At 43.6% G+C, this 13,357-nt stretch overlaps 1 protein-coding gene across 1 annotated transcript in view; it reads left to right on the top strand.

Annotated features, from left to right (window-relative positions):
• The window catches only part of ADGRB2 (adhesion G protein-coupled receptor B2), a 1,067,283-nt gene that overhangs the window by 940,071 nt on the left and 113,855 nt on the right, over positions 1-13,357 (top strand). The window contains exons 23-24 of the mRNA XM_078680649.1: positions 12,130-12,301; positions 12,575-12,670. Of these exons, the coding sequence (XP_078536775.1) occupies positions 12,130-12,301; positions 12,575-12,670 (268 nt within the window). The remainder of the gene's footprint in view (positions 1-12,129; positions 12,302-12,574; positions 12,671-13,357) is intronic.

The raw sequence follows: 13,357 nt of genomic DNA, 5'->3' as shown, positions 1-13,357 counted from the left end.
GAACAAGAAATGTATAATAGTGATGCATGTGTCCTGTAAGGTAGAATAACTGATATGTGACTGCATTGTAAATTACATTTAGTAATTGAACTGTAACAAAGAGTGCTCTAAAATGAGAGCATGTGAGCCTTTCTGGAAGAAGATTGATTGCTGAAACAATTGTGTTTGTAGGATGCTTTTGCATTCAACCTTGTATTCTGTCTGGAGAGACTATCTTGGAAAGTTCGACCACCCGTAAACATATAGGATTTCAGACAACCTTACGGAAGTGGATTCAGCCTTCTCCAGTGTTTTAAATCCTTCACCTGATTTTCTAAGTTTGCATTGTCCAGAAAGTACTCTCTGTACATATTAACTGATCAACTTGAGTCAGGTGCGAGTAACCACTGCCTTTTTGCCTTTTCCGTTAGTATGCGCACTTGGGTGAGTGGAGCAGTTGCTTTACTGCGGCTACTTGGACAGGTTTAGAGCAAGGTAAGAGGTGGACCACCAGAAAGGGGGTGCCATAATTTAGATACAGGCCACAGATGTTGCACCTAGTACTGGGCCAGTGTGGAGTACCTTCACTAAATTGCCCTCAGAGTTAATCCTGAACTGCCATTAGTTGTGATAGTCATTCTGAACTTGACATACTTTCCTAAATCCAGACACTTGTGGACACTCCTCTTTTCCAAACAAAGTTTCACTCTTTCATTATTACGTTGTGGATTTTTTCTATGTTCTCTCCATAATTTTGAGAAATCTTGGCCTAATAGTTGATAGCCCAGGTTATGATCTCAAGTGATGCTTGTTTTCTGAATGTACAGTTTGTGTAATTGTTGCTGAAGCATACCGCCCCCCTTATAATTGTGAACTGCACCTTTTTCTGCCATTGTATCCATTATGGGTAGACCAGTATCGATTCATCTTTAAAAATAGTCCACACAGTCTCCTGCCATGCTTTTCTTTAATCATTAAGTATGCCAAGATATCACCCTGAAAGTGGTACGTACTATTCATGCCACCAAATTTCCCGTGTGAATCTTTTAAACACTGTAGAGGCTCATGCTGTTCTAAAACACATCTGCTTACATTGTTGTTTACTGGATGATGTCTCGGTTCGGTTCAAAAACTTTATTCGATTCATACAAAGAATCATAAAAGTATACATTTTAAATTACAAAACATGATTACAATTTTAAAATGAACCATCTGTAATTTACACATTTAGAAAATTAAAAAGCATAAACTAATACATTCCAGAGATCATTTGACTGAATAAGGACATACAGACAATAGGACCCATACTAATCACCCTAGGCCAGCCAGTATTATTACACACAATAATTATAATTGAGTGGCCATCATACAGCAACAGATAAATACAGGTTCCCACAACAATGTATAAGTCTAAGGCCAAAATTTAGCCATACCGTTTCCTAATCTGGAGTGACACTCGTATAAAATTTAACATGGCGGAACATACTCGAAGAGTTGATAGCGATAACAAGTAGTCAAAACCTTCTTTATAATTACATGGTTGCCGCCTCTTCAGGATAGGTTTGATAAATCTAATCCTTGGTTCCTGATATAAAGAACAAAAGAGGACAACGTGTAAGGTATTCTGACTAGCTCTGTTATTGCATGGGCAAGGGGGCAGCCTCTCACACCAACCCCCTTGTTTTGGAAAGGCGAAAAGAAAGTGAAGAATGTTTAGCCTAAACCTTGTGAGATAAAACCACCATTGCACATGGGTTGTGAAAGTTAAATAAAACTGGTGCTGTATTTTATCCGAACATAATGTGTTTAAGGATTTCCTGTAACTTGTTTTAATTTGGGTTTTAATGTCTCCCTGGATATTTTCAGGGTTGTCATAAACATGACTCAAACCTATTTTATGCAACATATTGCTGACATATGACAACCAAGGGATCTGCTTTGCATTATCAAGACTCTTACAGTCTAGGAGAATATCTCTAGAAAACTGGAGGTCCTCAGATAGCCATATTTTACCCCATAATAACAAAGGCGAGAGACGAATGATATCAGTCACATAACTCATTCCCATTTCATCATGGCAGAAAATATTTGATGAACCCAATGGAATGGATAATACGCGTTTGAAAAATTTATTTTCCATGACCTGTATTGTGACAGGACTTTCAGTCCCCCATACCCCTGCCCCATAAGTGGCCACAGATAGACATTTAGATCTATACAGGGTTTTTAGGTGTGCCACCGGTTTTTGACCCAGCTTACCACAAAAGCGGAACAGGCCCTCTATGGATCGACTGGCACTCTGTGCTCGAGCCTTCATTAATGGGGCCCAGCTCAGTTTGTTATTAAAGAGATTTCCCAGGTAATTAAAGTTGTCTACCTTTTCAATGGTAAAATCATTTACCATGAACTTCCTGGATTTTGACCCTTTTGGACCACAGACCATTGCGAAAGATTTTGCAAAATTTACCTTCAGATCCAGGTCCAGCATGAAGGTATTAAAGGCATCAAGACAAACCTGCATACTATTTCCTGTAAGGGTCATTAGTACCGTGTCGTCGGCATAAGAAAGCATGGGAATACTCCTACTGTTTATCTTTGGAAAGTCACAACAGTGATCCAACAAGTACTTCTCCAGGCCGTTTGTATATACTAAGAACAAGAAAGGCGCTAAAATGCCACCTTGTTGCACACCCTCGGATGAGGGAATAGATTTTGTTTTTTCCCCCCCTGGTCCGAACCTTATAGCCACAGTTGTTGCTGCATGCAATCTGCGGAGCAATGTAACCAGAGGTTCCTCGAAACCCATGTCATCCATCATTTGCCACAGCTTGCTTCTACAAACAGTGTCAAAAGCACTTGACAAGTCCATGAAGGCAAGGTGGATGGATGAACTCCTTGCCTTCATGTACTTGCCTATAATTAGTGCCAGATTCAGACACTGTTCGACCGTCCCCTTTCCTCTTCTGAATCCGTATTGGGAGTTCACAATAAGGCCCACAGAATCTGCCCATGTTTCCAGTCTGGCCAGGATAACCTTTCCCAACAATTTGCATGATGCATCAATTAATGATATAGGGCGATAGCATCGGGGACCACACCTATCACCCTTCTTAAAGATCGGCACCACCACTGCCTCCTTCCATGATGCAGGGATACGGCCAATAACAGCTGCCCTAAACACATTTAGCAACAATGGTGCCCATACATCAATGTTATGCCTAAAAAAGTCCAAAGGCACAGCATCCGGACCAGGGGCTTTTAATAGTATACCTTTCCTCAAGGCCTCCTCCACCTCTTGCAATGTAAGTGATGATGTCTCAAAGAACATAAGGTGGTGGGAGTTGCTCAATTTGCATGTGGACCAGCCCAGCCCATGCAGGTAAGAGCGGTGGGGCCGGGTGGGGACGCCTTTCAAGTGTCAGTGGTGCTCAAGTTTGGCATGTCACCGGTTCCATCTGGTGTTCCTTGGGGCCCAAAGATTCACAGAGGCCTCCAGTCGGGGTCAGCTAGCCTTTTCTCCCTTGGCACAGTCTGTGTCTCTTGAACCCGCTTTGCGGTCCATACTAGCTTTGGCACTGACTTTGGATCTGGTGACACTCCCTATGCAATTCCCTTGCCATCGAAACTGGTGCTACCGGTTTTTGACTCTGAGCTGGCCTCTTCTTGACCTTAAGCGAGTGTGCAACTTGATACCACTGGGGTGTAGCCAAAGACTAACTGTTCTGACTAACACATTGCCTCTACCATGCAGCCGAATCATACATTATACTAGCTCTTTGGCTCTGATACTGACAATACTGACTTTGATGCAGAGGTCGAATTTGTGGCACAGTATATCGAGAACAATTGGTATGCAGAATTACAGGATGACAATGGTCTAAAAACCTCTCCACATACTGGTCTTGTCTCTCCCCTGGGCCTGCCAATAGAGGAGAGTGCTTCTGTTGTCATTGTCGTGTGATAGACTTTGATGGTCCCAGACCTGCAGTTTTCTAGCAGGGTAGTGCAGACCAACATCCTTACTGAGGTTGTTCATCCTGACCAGGCATCTACTGAACCTCTCCTGCCATTTGACAGAGGCCTTACAGATACCCCTTTGGACACTCAGTGAAATCCATGTTCTGGCCCCCAAGTTAATAGGGGGTAGCTCTTTGCATCAGCTGAGCTACCCTGTGTTCCTTACTCAGCATCCAATGCCTGAGAGTTTGGTGGTACAGGTGTCGAGCAGAAGAGTAGACCCTAATGCCTTTCCTACGACCCCCTCCCTACGAATTCAAACACATGGAAGTCTTTGGCAAGTGCATGTTCTCCTCTGCCAGTCTGCCAGTCTTTTCTTCATGATCTGTCAGTGCCAGTTGCCTCCTGGGTCGCTATACCCTTACTTTGTGGGACATGATAGGACAAATCCTACCAGCAGTTCCGGACAACCTTCAGGCGTCTTTAGCCCAAACCATTCAGGATGGCTGGGATGCAGCAAAATGTGTTATTAGTTCTGGCCTACGCACAACCAATTGCTTGGGCATTAATGTGGTGCTTCAGTGCCACCCCTGGATGAGGTCTGCAGGCTTCCTACGGGATATCTTAATGACATGACATCCTGTGCCTCTTGCCTCTTCGGTAAGGAAGTGGGCTCAGCCCTGGAACTAATTAAAGTAAGTCGCACTATAGCATGTTCCATGGGGTTTTCTGCCCCTTCCAGGCACTTACCCCAGTAGTTCTGCCCCTTTCAGGGATATGCCAGGGCTTTTCAGGTTTACTAGTGCCTGATCCCAACGCCAGCACAACAAACTTCTCAACCATTTTCTGGCCCAGGCTGTGGCACCCATAGAGAACATTCAGGTCATCAAGGACACCTTTAAGCTCTATTCCCCACCCCTATGCCGACCAAAACTGCAAAACTGCTTTGATATGTCTTTTTTGACACGCACCCAAACTGTAAGAGGAAGGATTAGACATTTCCTCCAAGAGGGAGAGACATCACTTCGAACAGGTGGCCCTCTCTTTTCTTTCTACCCTGCTACACCTTCCACCCCAATCGCCATGGCTGACAGAGGTCGACATATCTGTTCTGCAGTAGGAAATGTAGACCCTTTTGACCAAAGTTTCCAACCTCGGAGGAAGGAACTGGGTGCTATTCCCACTACTTCCTTCTGACAAAGATTTTAGATCTCTGCCCTCTAAACTCCTTCCTGCAGAAGGATAAATTCAAGATGCTCACGCTGGCACGGATCTTGTCTGCCCTGGGTTGTGGAGACTAAATAGTAGCATTGGACCTTCAGGACGTGTATTTCCATATTCTAGTCCTGCAGGCCCACAGGCATTATCTTCACTTTTTACAGTAAGCCAGAAGCATTTCCAGTTTGCAGCACTCCACTTTGGCCACTCCTGTGCACCTCAGGTATTTATAAAAATGTTGGTGGTTGTGGCCATGACCTTTGAGGTTGGATGTGTCAGTCTTCCCCTACCGCAACTACTGGATTTCGAAGGAGGGCTCACCCCAGACAGTGATAGACCCACTCTAGAGACATCAAACCATCTAACATTATTGGGGTTCACTATCAACCTACTGAAGTCACATATGACTCATTTGCAGATGCTGCTTTTCTTCAAAGCCTTCCTAGTTACGGTGTGTTATGAGGTTAGAAGGTCCACAAAGTTCAGAGTATGATCCGAGTGAATCAGCCTCTGTCCTATATCTCAGTGAGGATGATGTTGCGCTGCTGGGACTATTGGCTTCCTGCATTCTGCTAGTCAACCCCAGCAGATGGCACATGCAGGCTCTGCAGTGGTACCTGAAGGTGCAGTGGGCACAGCAAATAGAGAACCTATGAGATTTAGTCCAGGTTTCAGAGGAGAATGCAAAAGATCTGCAGTGGTGGCTGTTAAACCACAATTGGGCCAGTTGCACACTCCTTTCCTAACTCTACCCAGAGCTGACGGTGGTGACGGATGCATCACTATCGGGCTGTGAGGCTATCTGGGAGAAGGCTGTCCTGACATCCATTAATGGGAGGCAGGTACAGGTACTCACAAACAACAGCACTGCCATGAGGTACTGCAACTAGCAGGGTGGAGTGGAGTGCCAGGTCCTGTGCCAGGAGGCTCTGCTCCTTTGGACAGGGCTGACTCACCAGGGCATATCTCTGGTTATTAACACCAGAGTAGACAAACTCAGTCTCTGATGCTTAACCGATCATGAATGCCAAATACACATAAAGGTAGTGCTGGATGTTTTCCAGCAATGGAAAGAGCCCTGGCTCGATCTTTTACCCACTGCCGAGAACACAGTGTCAGTGTTCTTTTATGCTAGAGTTCCAAAGAAGACTCTCTTATGGAGACTCTTTCTACCTAGTGTGAAACTTGAGACTCCTGTATCCCTTTCCAGCTCTACCCCTCCTAGCTCAAGTTAACAAGACAGAGACCGACCATCCCCAAATTATCCCTAGTGGCTCTGAATTAGGCCAGGAGAGTGTGGTATCCTGAATTTTGAGCATCTGTCCTCATATCAAGCTGCAACTTTGGGAGGATCTACTGTGGCAGCAATAAGGCATGGTCCTGCACCTGGGCCTCCGCAATCTGCACCTCCATGCTTGGGGATTGAGTAGCAGCAGCTAGTTTCCTGCGATCTTCCTCATCATTGATGTATTTTGTCTGCCAGGCTCCATTTGTAAAATTGGTCTACGCTGGACTCTGGGACAAGTTTGAAGTTAGGTGCAGCATCCATCAAATTGAACAGCTACAAGCTACTCTTAAGTGCTCTTCTGGTGTTTTTGTCTTTCGCCCATTAAGGACTTTCTTTGGGCACTGTTAAAGGCTATTTGTTGCATCTTTCACATTTTTTATGGTTTCTGAAACTGCCTTGTTTACTTAAATCATCTATTGTGATCAAGAGTTCTTAAACGTTTACAACATGCACTTGCGCCATAGCCCTTTGTGATGCCACCATTTTCTAATTTGTACCCCATTTGAGCCAAAGCTCAGTTGTGCACTATGCCTCTTGATCCTGAAAACAGTTTTTCTGGTCACATTAACGTAAGTCTCTTAAACAAGAGGAACCAGGAGCTTTTTAATCAGATCCTGCACACTTACTCCTAAGTCGTTTATTTGAAAAATTGGTATGCAGTTTCTAAGTGTGGGGGAGAGTATTCGGGTCTGTTAACAGACCTGAACACTCTCCCCCACACTTAGGAACTGCATACCAGTTTTTCAAACACATTAACGTAAGCCCATCACATGAGTGAGCTGCATGTACTCTTGGTCCAGCCGCCTAACACTGTATTTTTTTCAGACAAGCTGATGTAAAGACTCAAGCTGCCTATCTGCGGAAAGTGGTAACACCTTTCCACGATGGGCAGGTTATCACCCTTCTGGCATTCTTTGCCCAGCCTCATCCCTCCAACTCAAAAGTCGAAGCGAAACTTCATCGTTTGGACCCCAAGAGAGCACTTAGTTTCTACTTAGATCGTACAAAGGACAATCAACTCTTTGTACAATCAACTCTTTGTACAATCAACTCTTAGTGGGCTTCTCGGGAGCAAGGAAAGGGCAGTGCAGAATAGGGCCATCTCTAAATTAATAGATTTGTGCATAAAATCTGTTATGCATTGGCAGAAAAGCAGTCACCTGAAGGATTGAGGCCTCATTCCATTTGAGCCAAGGTGGTGGCGGCTACGCTGACACCTTCGTGCCCTGTCCAGGATATCTATCAAGCTGTTACATGGACATCAGTGGACACATTCACGAAGCACTATTGCTTTGACACTCAAATCTGTCAGGATGGGCATTTTGCTTGTTATGTCCTTCAGGACCTTTTGGTCTGAGCCATTTCACAGACCAGCCGCCTAAGGAGGCATTGCTATGGCATCTGTTCGCAAGGGGAGGAACCTGCTGTTAGAGGCATTCATCAGAAGAACCAGTTACTTACCTTTGGTAATACTCTTTATTTTGAAAACTCTAGCTAACCGCAGATTCCTCAATTGCTTGCCCTCCCATTTCCCCATTCTGTGGAATGGAATTGTTTTTATCTCAAAAGCCAATTTGCTGATGGACTCAGTGTCTGAGGGCCCAGACAAGCCTTCAAAAGCAACTGAGGTCAGTGTACTTGGGTGGAACATATAAATACGGTCCCACTTATGGCTTCCGGAGTGGAAGCCCATCAGTGCGACACTGCATGCCGGCACCTACCTGTGTGCTGGAGTACTGGTTTAGAGTTTCCAGATCTATTCTGACGTCTAGTGGAATATTCACAAGGTGAGGAATTTTCAGTTTGTTTGAGTGTCCACCAGAGAGAGCGTTACCGAAAGTAAATAACTTATTGAATGCAGTGTGTGCATCTGAAGCTGAAGTATTCAAATAGCAATGGGTACACACTGGCTGTGCAGTGTTTCAGTCAAGCCTGGTTCTGCTCCTGCTCATGCTTACAAGTCCCATTAGTCATTCAGGCCCTAATGGTAGGAACAATGGACATGTGCAAAAAACAATGTCCTCCTCACAAATGTGTGTACACGGATTTGTGAATCTGTACAAGTAACTTTGTGAAATTAAGGTTATACCTTAAAGTTCCCATTGAATGGCGCATTGAATAGCAACTATCTCATTTACAACGGTCTGCTGTTGACCCCCAAACACTTACTGTCAATTTAGCCCTTATTTTTCAATGTTTTTGATGTTGGGGTTTTTCAAAGGGTGTGTGATTTTACAGCTTCAGAAAAGTCCCGGAGAACAAAGTATATATATATCCTTTTTATATAGCATTTCCTATATTGATGATGGTCACACTATATGATTAGTTCCTTTGCTACGGGTGGGGCAACAAGAATCAGAAGTGACTTAAATGGAAAAAGCTAACCTATACTTCACTGTCACGTACCTCCTATTACTCACAAACGGACCGCAGAAAACTTTAATGCTAGTAATTCTACACCATCAATTACCGATGTTGCAATGTCCACTTCAATCCATCATTCTTTAGCTGTCTCCAGGACATGCTACTGTCTAATTCAATATCAATCAGTTTGCTTCTCGGCTCTCACAAACGTCAAGAACTCTCTGGCCCTCGTAGTATTAAAACATTTATGGATTTGCTTCTATATTGAGACACCACCAGACTTACTGTCAAATTGTCAGCTGTACGTCCAGTTTGGGGATTTATTGGCAAAATCTGCTTACTTCAGGGTCCCCAAAGAACCAGCAGAGCTTGAGCCCTAAGAGGGCTTACAAAAGAGCATAGTGTGGGGTGGAGGGGGTGAGTTCTTTGCAACAAAGTATATCTCGAACATAAACAAGAAAGCCACTTGCTCCAAAAATAAGTTGAAGTATTCTGGGACAGGATCAGAGTCACTTGGAACAACAGTTGAGAGCAGCTACTGTAACAATGGGCCTCTGCGTCTTGGGCCAGAGACATCGTAAGGATTTTGGGGGCCGGGCCAAACGTATTTTGGAACCCCTTTTGGGAAAAGCTTAACTTTAAGATCCAATTTCATCTCTTTCAGTCCTTCTTTGGCAAGGTCACTGACAGTGGCCAGACACACTCATCCAAATTCTAAACGTGCTTACATCTAATATTCAGGGATAGTGACGTGTGTGTTTCAATATTGTAAAAACGCAGCAGCTAATTTATATTATTGCAAATAATCTCTGTGACACCCAAATCGCATATGTGAGGTCCTGCTTTAATCTAAAAGAACCTCTTTTTCATGGGTGTTGCATGAAACATAGAGGCAACATTTCTCTGCAAAATGCCTGTAAGAAACTCTCAGGCATGTACTCAAATTAAAAATAAATGAAAGGAAAACAGCATTTAAAACAATCTGCTTAAGAATTTTTGAAGGTCTTTATGGCAAGATTCTCTGCAGAAAAGATTGCTCTGTAAAGGGACCCTCTTAAAGGCTGGGGCCCTGGGCCAGAGCCCTATTTGCCCATGCATTAAAACTTCTCTGTCTTGGGCAACAAGGTTCTTCTGCTCCTGAATCTGGGCCTTGAAACAATAATGCACTGCAGGCTCTCACGGACATAAGCAAACTAAACCTAGAACTCCACTTGGTTTTTCCAGTCAGTCTTACATGCAGGCAAATAGTAATTGAATACAATTAAGAAATAGCCATGCATTTCAAGGCCTATTGGTGATCTTCACATGGGGTTCTCTGGATAATTCACTGGGTTTCTTCACGACAATGTAGTAATCTGTAACCTTCACTTAAAAAATACAAACCATTATTGGCTCTTTTATTCGAGTATAGTTTAAAGTTACTGACCCGTTCTATTCCATCACTTTTCTAAATTACGCAAATTAGACTGCGCGCCCTTATTTCGGCAACAGTTTTCCTTTTATCCATGTGACCACCTACCACAGTGAATGAATTACGTGAATCGATTAGAGGATACCAACAACGGTAATCATGTTTGGTGATTTATTATTAGGATTTTACTTGTTATGAGTGCCCAACTGATTATTTTCCCCCACTGTTAAAATTCAAATGTCATTTTCAGTGCTTAGGCCAGAAGAGAGTTTTTGCATGGTATGCTGGTAATCAGTCTATTATATATAGATACAACCTGCCATAACCACTGCATTCGCTTTTGCTCGAGTTATAAAATATCCTCTTAAATTCTGAGATCTTCCAGAAGCCTGTCTTTTCTATATTTCACTAGAAAATCCACTCTCTGATAAAGAAGTACCAGTGCACCATGTACCACTTCTTCCAAAGTTTCAAGTCAACTCCAATTACTTAACAGTACACAAAGCGAGTGCACAATGTTGGTTAATCCTGGACTGAAAGTCACTTAATGAGTTTATAAAAAGTAAACATGTTTTTCCAATTTCCATAACTGTGCCCCAGAAGATGTAGATTTCTGAATGGTGCATCTCCAATGTATATTTTACTTGCAAGTGGCTTGATATTCTCACCTCAATACAGCCAGGATCTTTTCCAGTCCTTTTCCCAAGCCAAACTCCTCCAATGTCAAGTCACTAAAATAAGACATTTGTGACTAGCAGTGTGATTTTCATTTGCATATCAAATCATGTTCTTAAATCAAGTGTGTGTGTGTGTTTGAATTTACAGATTAGTACTGGCAAAACGGATCCATTCTCAAAAAGTGTGCTTGTATTTACTGGCTTCGGCTGCACCCCAGACATGCCCTGCTGTTAGGGCTTGTGCATTAGCGCTGAAGTGGGCACAGTGGGGCTTGTGCCCAGCACATAGTAAAGTACACCTCTGATTTGCAGAGGGATGCTCCTATGTTTGCATGTTTCTGTGCCTGGTATTTCCCCACACAGGATAGGCGCATAGCAATGTGTAAGAAGGCCGTCCTGAGTTATTTCTCATCACTGCCGTTCTTTCCTCACCCTTTACGGGATCACTCATGCCATACATTATAACTGCAGCCTAGTCCTCAATGTCTGTTCTTTTCTCAGGGGTGAATATGAAAAACTTGGATTTCAGGGAATGGCCTGTTTAAGGACTAATCCTTTGCATGCACGTTCATAACCCCCACATTTAAGGGGCAGGAGTTTGCTGATGTCATCATGAGACGCGTTCCACCCAAGTGGATTATACCATGTTTCAAAGACGCTCCAGACACTTGTTGACACCAATAGGGCTGTGTGAGCAGCACTTGAGCTCATGATCAGGTCCACCTAGCACACCAGCTTCTGACTGTGAATTCGGGATCTGCTTATTAGCGGCCATTATGATCACAAACCTATTGCACCCAAATAGTGCATCACATGTATAATGACCTGGCCCCATCATTTTCTAAGATTCTCCAAATATTTACATTGGTTAAAAATATTGAGCTGCTCTTTTAAGGACACCCATCCTGGCAGTACTGGGTATAGGGCAGCCAGAGACTTCCTGTAAGTCCTCATGCAGCCGGTGGTGCATAGGTAAAGTACACTATTTGTAATAACAATGTATCCTCTTCATGAGTGACATGAGAAATTTACAATGCACTATTTTAGCGATGATCGTTTGAGGTTTCAGGATCCTTTTATGTTGAGTCACAGCGCATCAGGGGCCACTGTTCAAACAAGAAGTGCAGCAATGACAATGCAGTTGGAGGGAATATTTTTCAAATGGATCTTCTGGGTCGGCTTCTGTTAAAAGCTGAATCTCTGTGTCTTTCTATCTCCCCTTTGTGTGTGTTCAGGGCTTCGCTTTGGAGTTCTTGCGTTGTTTTGCCTCTGTTGGCACTCACTTGGATGTCAGCTGTCCTTGCCATGACCGACCGGCGCTCCATGTTATTCCAGGTCCTATTCGCCGTCTTCAACTCCTTGCAGGGTCTCGTCATCATCACCGCACACTGTTTTCTACGAAGAGAGGTAAAAATATGACAACGGTACTGGAGCGTACATTGAAATTAGCACTAGCTTACATCACAATATGAGTGAGCTTTTTCCATTTCTCATTTTTTCTCTGTAACTTTTGTATTCATGCTGTCCACACACAAGCATACACACTCTTTTACTTGAAATGGCCTTAGTGGAATCCTGTCTGGGTCTCCATAGTCCTGCTTGAAGGTCACTTACAGAGAAGTGTAGAAATGGTCCTTTGGTACATGACTTGTTTTCTGTCTCTGTTCTTCTCATTGATAGGTCCAGGACGTAGTGAAGTGCCAGATGGGAGTATGTAAAAATGATGAAAATGAAAATTCTCCGGATTCCTGTAAAAATGGACAGGTACAGATTATGGTGAGGCACCAACTTGCTGTTGAGGTGCTTTATTTTATAACCTTCATCTGCGTGAGCTACGACTCTTCAACACATGCTTCTAGGACAAGGTGACCTTCACAGCCTCCTAGACTCAAAGGGAAATGATATCTGAGACTTTTCATGTGTTCTTTGAAAGCAGATGGAGCTCGTGGCCCGTGTGCTCCATCTTTCTTGCTTTAACTCTCTTTCTCAGAGCTCTTTTTTTCACTACCTCTCTCATTTAAGATGTATTTTTGTGTCTTCGGCTCTCCACCCTCTCTCCTTCACTCATTGGACTCATGTACAAACGTGCTTTGCAGACTTCAAGCCTGTAGTTTGAAAAAACACAGGGTCTGCAACCGCACATCACCTTTTTATAATGTATCAAAACCCTTGTGATAGAACTCCCATTAAAGGACTTTACAATCCATTATAAATAGGAGCGTGTGTGAAAGAGGTGCCCCCTCTTATTTAGCACCCGCCGTATCATGCATCAATGGGTTGTGACTGCAAATGCGTTCACAAGCCATTTATCAAATACAGACTCCGCGTCGAGGTGGTAACTGATTCTCTTTCCCTGGGACCACTTTCCCTTTGGAAATCATGCCGTCTGCCTCGACCTGGCAGGCAGGGATGTATGATGTTACAACGCGATCAAAATGATCGCGGTACATCACAACGCATCTT

This window comes from Lissotriton helveticus, chromosome 3_1 (genome assembly GCF_964261635.1).
Source record: "Lissotriton helveticus chromosome 3_1, aLisHel1.1, whole genome shotgun sequence".
NCBI lineage: Eukaryota > Metazoa > Chordata > Amphibia > Caudata > Salamandridae > Lissotriton > Lissotriton helveticus.
Note: the sequence above shows the minus strand (reverse complement) of the source record. Positions and strands in the feature narration are given on the sequence as shown.